Source organism: Mya arenaria, chromosome 7 (assembly GCF_026914265.1).
Source record: "Mya arenaria isolate MELC-2E11 chromosome 7, ASM2691426v1".
NCBI lineage: Eukaryota > Metazoa > Mollusca > Bivalvia > Myida > Myidae > Mya > Mya arenaria.
Window position 1 is genome coordinate 54,209,168 of NC_069128.1, and position 10,119 is coordinate 54,219,286.

Consider the following 10,119-nt stretch of genomic DNA (forward strand, 5'->3'; position numbering starts at 1 on the left):
ATACATTTATGACGGTCTTCAGGTGTAAAATATACGATGCGTTTAAACAAGATTGGTATGGTACTATAGAAAACAGCACAGTGTTAGATATGTATAGACATTTTAAAACTAGTCTTGACTATGAAAATTATCTTGACATTCTGCCCAAAAGTTAACGATTTTTCTTTTGTAGACTACGACTGTCTGTGCACCCACTTCGTATTCAAACCGGTAGATACGCCAGAAATAATATTGTACGCAATCAAAGATATTGTCTATGTTGTAATTCCAACGATATTGAAGATGAATTTCATTTTGTCTGTGTGTGTCCGTCTTTTAATGATATGAGAAAGCAATATATTAAGAAATGCTATCATATAAGACCGTCTGTATTTAAATATTTACAATTGCTGCAATGATATAATAGAACTGAGCTTATTAAACTATGTATGTTTGTTAAAGACTTTCTTAAAGTAAGATCCTCTTTAATAAATGTTAGAACTTAATATGGTAAAAATTGTTTATCCTCTGATTTAGATATATTTTAATATTACAATATTTAACCTATTTATTATAACTTTTTGTTATTTTTTGTATATTTACTCGTGTGCACTATATTGTTTGTTACTATGCATACACGTTGACATTGATAATAATAAATATATGTGTTGTTGATGATGTACATTGTACAAGACGAAATAAACTGTCTGTCTGTCTGTCTTCTAATAAACAGAACAGAACAGAACAGAACAGACGTTTATTAGACTTATACAATAGTATATCGTCTTAATACATAATAGTATACACAAATCAATGCCACGTGTCAAAACATTATAATTTTCAAAAGAAATAATTTCATGACTTCAAACAGTAAAACTAATATTTATGAATAATAAATAGACTATAGATCAAAAGAACTAATTAAATAAATTCATTCAATCAAACCTAATATGTATGAGTAATAAATAGTATATAGATCAATTTTTAACATAGGCAGTGAGGGAAAAAAACTGCATTAAGTTAAGTCACAATGTTAATTAATGTATTTCTAATAATAAATGCCTCTTTCATATATTTACAAACATTTATAACCTCCAACCTATCAGTTGAATTAAGCATATTATGGAACTTATATACAGATGGATTAACATAATACAAACGTTTAATGTACTTTTTCCTAATTGAGTATAACAACGACAAATGCAAATAAAGTGGTATTCATCTTCTATATCGTTAGTATTACAACATAAGCAATAACGCTCATTGCGAGGTAAATTGATACGAGCATACCTTCCTGTCTGGATTCTTAAAGGGTGTACAGAAACCCTTAATCTAACAAAATACAATCGTAGAGTTCTAGGTACAATATCTAGATACTGCTCATAATCTAAAGTGGGTTTAAACACTCTATACATATCTAAAACTGGACTATTACTAGCAGTTACACACCATTCTTGGTTGAATGTATTTACGATTCTACTTTTAAATTCACTAATGAATGTATTTACATGTATCGCATTGGGATTATCAAACACATATGCAAAACCATAATTATTTAACAAAGTTTTCACATTTGAAACCCAGTTGGTATAACCCTTATTATTGTAATCATCAAGTGCATGATTATACATAGACTTCAGAATAATATTATTGCTATTAACAATTTTAAACCAGTACTTTATAATGCGTACATATCTATTAATATATAGAGGATATCTTCCTAGTTCGCCATATACAGCAGCATTACATGTATTAAATTTCACTTGTAACTATCGTTTACAAAATTTCAAATGGATGCGTTCTATTTCTTTGGATTAACTAAAAACCCATACGTCGGATGCATAATTAAGTATAGAACCAACAAAGGCATCAAATAATTGACAAAATATTTTAGGTTTAAGATCAAATTGCTTGCATTTATATAACAATGTGTTCATAGCCTTGAGGGCTTTTCCAACTAAATGTTGTTGGTTCAATACAAAAGTACCAGTATAGTTAATAACAGTACCTAAATAATTAAAATTTTCATCAACCTCAATGTTATGGCCATTATAAGCCCATGTCTCATTTTGACGTGTTCTACCCCGCTTACGGAATACCATAATCTTTGTTTTAATTGTGTTTACTTTTAGTCCCCATGCATTGCAATATAAATTAAGGTTGTCTAAATGTTCCTGTAATTCCTCTGGTGTTTTGCCTAAAATGGCCATATCATCTGCAAAGAGTAATAAAATTAACACAATATCATCAATATCAATAATAAAACAAATAGTTATTTAAAGTGACACTCTTATTCAAATCAATTCATACATATGTGTAACAAACATAATTTGCTAAATAATACATTTATGGCAAGTATTAATTACTGATAACAAGATTGTAACCGTGTATTTTATAGCTGAAAACGCAAAAATATTAAATGATTGGTGAGTTCTAAAATATTTTGTGTGATCTACCATCGTCCCATAAGGTAGAAATACCGTGTTTTCTGCTCCCTTGTTTCAAACTCAACATGGTATCTTTCATAATAACCAATGTTTTCAACATTTATTCATCTTTTCTGGTTTATTAAAACAATTGTATTAATTGTGGTAAATCTTATTTTGGAGTAAGAGGGCATCTTTAAACAATCTTGGAATACAGATATTAATGCATCCAAAACATTATAAACACACTGTTAGTATTAAAATGAACTTAAGCAAGAAATTTACCTAGATGCAAAATAAACAAATAAATTTGGCAAAGCACTTACAAATTTTCGGGTTCCCTCTAAAAAATTGATCGAAACGGGTAGACATCATGATAGACAGAGGGCAGATAGAATTTGTACCTTTTGCAACATGAATGTCTTGTAAATGAATATCATTTTCTTCTGGTTTGTCCGTATTATCATAATTTAAGGAAAGAAAACTTCATTTTTAGCAATTGGCTTACAAAACAAAAGTTTATAAATTTGATGTTATCAGATTTAAGAAAAACTTTGCGAAACGTTAGTTGAATTCATTTACTTTGCATTTATATTACGATCACGAACCTAACAAGATAAGGCAAAAGTATTACTATTGTTACAATTATATCATTATGCAACAACATCTCTCTATTGACCATGTCTGTTTTTTACGACAAAGTGATTTGATTTATGTCGGCAATGAATGTTGAAAACGTTTAATTCTGAACAAAATTAATGTTCTGTTATATTATTTTAGTAAGACAATCATTAATTGAACTTCTACTTTTCACACACGGAATTCTGCAAGTGTGTGCAATCGCGGTCATACCATTTGGGCACTTTTACTAAGCAGGTTCCGACTAACAAATCCGGTTGTCCCCGGCCCCAATTTCGATAGCTAAATGGTTCCCCGCTCTCCCATTTCCATTTGCACAGCGCGCTGCTGTAGCTCGCACCCAGCCAAGCATCCCGATCGTCCGGACTGCACGTGGTTATCAGCGTCCCCAGGAAGCTGTCCACCGTCTCGTTGTGGGCGGTTGCTAGGCAACCACCCATGTTCTCACAATTTTCACGCGCCAAACTCCACTCCAATTTTGCCATTTCGATGTAATAGCATACATTGCCGAATAATCGCCACCCGATATCACAGACTTCGTTCTGCTTCTGAAAAAGCCGTAAACTTAAAGCATAGTTATAGTGGATTATAAATGAAAAAAAAAATCGCTATGTCGAAGTCGTTGTGACCTTAGAATAACTTCGAGATAACGAACATTCGAGATAACCGAAATACAATACGAATAATCAAAGTTGTTTGCTTATGTATTTAATTAAAGAGACATTTATTGCTCAAGCTCTTTGGTATTGTATAAAACATGAACATTTTATTGATTAGATATCAATCCTGAATAGGAACAGAAATAATAACTTGTATAAATGTCAAATGTTAGTTCCACCGCTCTGGTCGACCAATTCAGAGAAGGACCCGGTATAAAATCTTACAATGTACAAATGTATGCAATTGTGGTTTTATATGTTTTGTGTGCTCCATAAACGTAAAAGAAATAAATTTGACACAAATAATTCTTCTTTTGTTTCACTTTATTTTTCAATAATAAGTTTGCTGTTTTCACGACAAAAATATTTAACAAGACCTTTCAATTGTGGATGTAAACATCGTACAATCCAACCCAAACGTGTTGGGATTGGTGATATTTTTGTAATTCGGATGAGTCGACTTTTCGTTATCTCGACTTTTTTCACTAGGTCCCGAAAAAGTCGACATAACGAGGTTCGAATGTATACTAGCTGATGACGTAGCTGTCATTTTTCTATTCCGGTTTGTTGAGAAAAAGTTCTCTGATATTCTGCATATTATGCATGAATACATAATCTAGTTACTACGCCGCCATTTATTGAATGAAAATTTGAAAGGTCGAATGTGTTAGCAAAACAATTACGGATAATCATGAATATAAACAAAAGTTTTTGAGTGTGTTTCATGATACATGGATATTCAGTCATCTTACTGTCAGAGACAAGTCTGTTTTGCTTGAAGACAGGTCGATTTCAAGGTAATAGTTTGTTGACAAATTTTAAGGCGTAGGTGGGGTAAAGAAAAATCAGTAAATCTGTAAATTACTGTTTGAATTTTCTGGGAAGTTCGTATTACGTATTACAACGACAAACAGTTCAAAATACATTTGAACGATTATATAACGTTCTTTTTATGTTTGTTTTCGTCTGTTATTTGTTTGGTATGAAAGCAAATGTTCCAACATTCAGCTTCAAGATCTAGAAAACATTTGAAAAACGGGATAACCATTTTTCTAATAAACGGCAAGTTGTTAATTTCCAAATATATCTTTATTTAAATTTATGTAACATTTCTTTTAAATTTTAAGTATTTTATTTGCCAACATTTTCTGGTTTAAAGTAAAGTGTTCTGTTTAGATCAAGGGGAAGTAACTACAATGGATTTTAAAAGTAATTCTGAAAGTTAATATGTTCACTCCTTATTTTGCAGCGAAAATATTGATATTTTCACTCTTGTAATTCCATTGATAAAACTCCATATTTCTTCGAAAAGCATGAAAGAAAGGTTATCAAAAAAACTGATTAAACAAAGGACACTACGTGAACAATCTAACATCCCGCTTTAATGCACAATGTTCAGGTCGAAATCAATAGATGAACTGATGGAAATTTGAATAATTTACCTCCGGAACTAAAAATGCAAAGCATTTCTAATGCCTAACCACGGCAGTTTATGTCAAGTATTTTTTCACTTTTAAAACGTTTCTACCAGACAGGGAAAATCTTACAATGGTATCATTTTGGTCACATTTCAGTAGAAAACGATCAATCTATGATCTTATAAAAGCTGAACTAGTCCTTTTCACTTAAAATCATAACTGATTTTTTATTTAAAAGTTGTAATGAATTTAAGCAATGTTAACGCTGCCCTCTCACAGACTGCTCTTTTTGACAACATTTTTTTATTGTTTGTCGTTGAATGAGCCAAGTTTTGCGTAAAATTCTGGAAACCAGTGATACAAGACTGTTGACAAAAAATCAGATCGCAATAAATCATATTTAAGTTAGAAAATTGATGTTTTAGGGCTAAATGTGTTATAAAAGCTTTTTAGAAAATTGGGCTTTTCTGCAGTTTTACCAAACATTTGAATAGTATTCTATATTTGAAATAATTGATATGACTTAGTTGAAGGCCAAATCAGCCCATTCTGAGAAAACATGTTTAAAAACTGTCAAAACTGACAATCTGTGAAAGTGCAGATTGAAAACTTTTCAAATGAATTGTTATGACAACCAACCAGCGCCCTTGCGCCAATACGCTGATTCCGATATTTTACAAAACTCTATTAGTGCAGGGACAATGCAATTTAAAAATTGTTTTGTTTTGTTTTCAAATTACCCTAGGCCTAAACAATATATTTGGTTCGGGTTACCCGACTCTACCTACGGAATAGGCCCAGATCCTACCGTTTTAATAGTCAATTAAAAAAAAATGAAAAACTAAAAAAAAAAAGATTCCTTTTTAAGTGATTTTCAATATGTAGTTTGAAATCTTAAATGCTTAATACAGAAGATTACTTTAACACCATGATTCTCCAATGATGACATTCTTATATAAAGCTTTATATAATAGACTACCTACCCTTCGTATTGTTGAAAAGGATGTAACCCTAACCAAACCATTATTTAGGCCCTAGTAAAAAGAGCAATGAAAGCAGAATATGAATTTCAAATGCTTTATCAAAGGATTTATATGACGTTAAAACATTTTCCAATAAGCACTTTATTCATTTTTTAGACATCGCTTATATGAATGATTCTCTTTTAAATTGAAATTCGCTTTTGTATTTTAACAACGTCTAAAGTTTACTTAACCATTATGGTTCAGTGTTGTAAACTCTTTAGTTGAGACATTTCTAGGAATGTTACACAGCACTACTCCAGCTCTGTATGAATAGGTCTTTCAAATATCCCCAAATAAGACAATGGGCTGAATTCAGAACAACCACTCTCACTCCAACAGAGTTAGTCCTCTGTAATCACAAAACGGTTCAGATATGTTCGAGTGAATGGTCTCACAGGTGTAAGAGAGACTCAAGTGCTTTACGAGGATTGGTTATTCATACTTATTGAATGAGTGTGAGTGATAAATGTACAAGGCAAGTGAATATATCAGATATATGAAACTAAGAAGTGACATCCTCATTCCTAGATAATATTTAAGAGACCGGGATAATCCATTTAAGTGCACGTACTGCAATAGTGTGGACTTTCAAATATTCAATAGAATGCGCCAAGCAAATATTTGTTTCCTTTCAAGCTGACCGTGAACGCCCAGTAAACGTGATGGTTGCAATTAATTGATGGCTGCTAGAATAGGCAGCTTAATTTACTTGAAGGTAGGGTCTAGCGGCCTAGCGGCGTGAAGTTGGCGGCCTAGCTATTCACTACTTACTATTTCAATGTAATTGTCATGCCTTTAATTGGTCTGATAAATCAAATGATTGTTTCTTATTCATGCATCAACATATCGGCCTTAAATAATTTTCTAGTTCGAAGTATTTGAGATTTCTTCTAAAGCAATGCTCAAATAATTGTTTCATTCAATATTAATCACTCTGGAGCGATTAACATTTTTTTTTTCAAAATTCGATCAAGCAGTCAAGCGGCGAAGCGGCGTAAAGTTAGCGGCCTGGCGGCCTAGCGGCCTAAAATTTCCAAATACTCAATCCAGCAGCCTAAAAATGCGGGGGTGGGAAGCGGAATGCTGATATTCGCTGAAAGATCTTGATTTTAATTATTATTATTACTAGTAGTAGTAGTAGTAGTAGTAGTAGTAGTAGTAGTATCGTCTTAGTCATCATTTGCCCCTTCATTTCTTGAGTCAGTTTTCACTCCGAGGTGTAATTTCCCAATTAGAAGTACATTTATTCGCTAATAATATCCATGTCCTTTTTTAAAATAATTCAACTTTCATCTTTTATTTTCAAATGTTAAGACCGCTTTATCCAGACTACAAAAGCGAAACTATATACGAAAATACATATTCATATCACGTGATTCAATGGAAAACGGCTAAATCTTTAAAAAAAACTACAACAACGACCCATGCATTTTATCGCATTTTGCAACAGTTATTTACAATCCAAAATATATATTTTTTATTTACATTGTTTGAAAATGTTAAATTCAGTTACTGAATAATAATTATTGTCAATTTTTGTCGCCATATCTAAAAATAAGGTACTCACGTCTCAAATAAACATATGTTTATACTGTATAGTGTAAACACAAACATTTTCAAATAGATAATCTGATGTGATCATGAAAACATACGTGTATATGTACTGTATTGGTCACTTGATGAAGTCGAGTGTTAGCGAGGCAGGCATGTGAATAAGGACAGGTCACTCCCCTTATTTCACTCAAGTGATCACTTGAGTGTCCCTTACGGGAATGTGGTTGGAGTGTGAGTGAGAGTTGATGTTCTGAATTCGGCCCTGTGTCCCAGATTACACGCTTCGTTACACAGGATGATTATTATTATTCGTTATTCGGTATGATGGGATTAAAGTGTGGTTGTGCACACGGAGCGCATAATATATAGCCCGGAATTAACATAACTGGGTTTTCCCATGCCGGTACAAATAAACGGTGAATTTCGAGCTATTGAAATTCATGTAACAGTCTAATGAATGACTCTATTGTTTCCGAAGTAACGTGTGTATATTACAACGGTTTAATTTTGTTTGTACCGGAGGATTAGGTTGAGAAAACCAGAATATATATCATTCTGGGCTTAAACTATTTAAAGTTACATTCTTATTAAAAATCAATACACACATATGTATAACAAACATACATTTTAAGCGATAAACTTTCAACTACTTCCTAAATAATGCATTTATGGAACATATTAATTACTGGTAACAAAGTTGTATCGGTGTATTGAATAGCCGAATACGCAATATTATGAAATGATAGGTAAATGCTTAATGATGTATTGCGATCGACTGCCCTCTCATACAGTAGAAATACTTTGTTTCCAGCATCTTTCTTTCAGATTAATATTCATGCGAAAAGCTACAGAAACAAGCTCAGCAGCAAAAGTTTAAACATAAACTCGGTATCCTTCATAAGAACCATTGTTTTTGACATTTATGCATCCTTTTCGGTATATTAAAACAATTGTAATAATTGTGGTAAATCTTATTTGGGAGTAAGAGTGCATCTTTAATGAAGGATACCGAGTTTAATTTGAAAGAAATGAGCATAAGTATTTCTACCTTATGAGACTACAGTAGACCACAGTAAATCTTTTAGCATTCACCATCATTTAATATTTTTGCGCTTCCTGGTATTAAATACAGCGTAACAATCTTCTTATCAGTTATCAATATTTTCCATAAATGCATTATTTAGTTTGTAGTTAAAGGTATATCGGTCAAATTTATGTTTGGTATACATGTGTATACATGTGTATGCATGTGTATGTATTGATTTTGAATAAGAAGGTCACTTTAAGTCTTACCTTTTTCAGCACATAAACGGTTTTGTTCTCTTTAGTCCACGCCTCTGTCCAGTTATTTCCCTGCTTTAGGCCAAAGCATGTTTGAGTGATGTTTTCATAGTGAAAGTGGCTGCATACGTCACTGCACGTGGATCCCGAGTAGCGCATGCACGCATGCGCACAGGAGAGTAGTGATCGGGCGTCAGTTTGAAGGACAAAAACTCTAAAGACTGTATGCGACTCCTCAAACTTTTGAAAAAATCCGTCTTCAACATGAGAGTTAATTTGTTTAACCAAATGCAGTAAAACTACACAATATCCAAACACTGTACGAGTAACCCCTGTCATAATTATGCTTAATTTTGTTTAGACATTATATTTTCACTAATTTCGATGTTGGCGTCATCCTTGAAGTCAGTTAACTAATAGAATATTTCAAAATAACGACAACTGGGTGGAAAATTATGCAGCATCTGCATTCAATAATTCCAATAAGGCCTGAAAAATACATTTGTTTCGGGTTACCCGACCCTACCTACGAATTAGGCGTCGACCCTGCCGTTTTCATTGTTAGTTTTAAAAAACCAATGAAAAACTAAAAAAAAATAATCTTTTTTTTAATTGCTTTTCAATATGTACTTAAAAACCTTAATAGCTAATACAGAAAATAACTTCAACACCATTCTCCAATGATAAAAATGATATTCTAATATAAACCCTTATAAAAATTAAAAAAAAGCCTACCTACCCTACCTATTTTTGAAAAGGATGTAACTCTAACCAAACAATATTTTTATATGTCTAATATTAGTTACATCGGGAATTGGAAAAACAGTTGCATTTTGATTACATTTAATTTATTTATTGGCATGTTTTGTCATGGGAGATGCTGTGATTAGTTAAAATCAAGAAGTCGACTGTATTTTGCCAACTGGAACAGGTATCGAATACATACTGGCCTCAATTTAACACAATGTCTGGCGTTTCAGGTTTAAGGATCTTATTTCGTTTCGAATAGCCAAATTAATGTTTTAAACTTTATTGTTTGAACAAAAAAATACTTTGCCATAAGATGTAAAATAATTTCCTTTCAGCGCCAGAATGCTTCAAATTGAGAAAAAATACGCAATTTATACCAAACTTAATT

At 32.2% G+C, this 10,119-nt stretch overlaps 1 protein-coding gene across 1 annotated transcript; it reads right to left on the reverse strand.

The window, feature by feature from the left end:
• Nucleotides 1–2,411: 2,411 nt before the first annotated feature.
• LOC128239946 (type-2 ice-structuring protein-like) lies at nucleotides 2,412–9,366 on the reverse strand. The gene is made up of 2 exons (XM_052956406.1): nucleotides 8,994–9,366; nucleotides 2,412–3,592 (listed from the first exon to the last, which is right to left on the reverse strand). The coding sequence occupies exons 1-2, from the start codon at nucleotides 9,318–9,320 to the stop codon at nucleotides 3,209–3,211; spliced, it is 711 nt and encodes a 236-aa protein (XP_052812366.1). The 5' UTR covers nucleotides 9,321–9,366; the 3' UTR covers nucleotides 2,412–3,208.
• Between the last annotated feature and the right edge of the window lie 753 nt (nucleotides 9,367–10,119).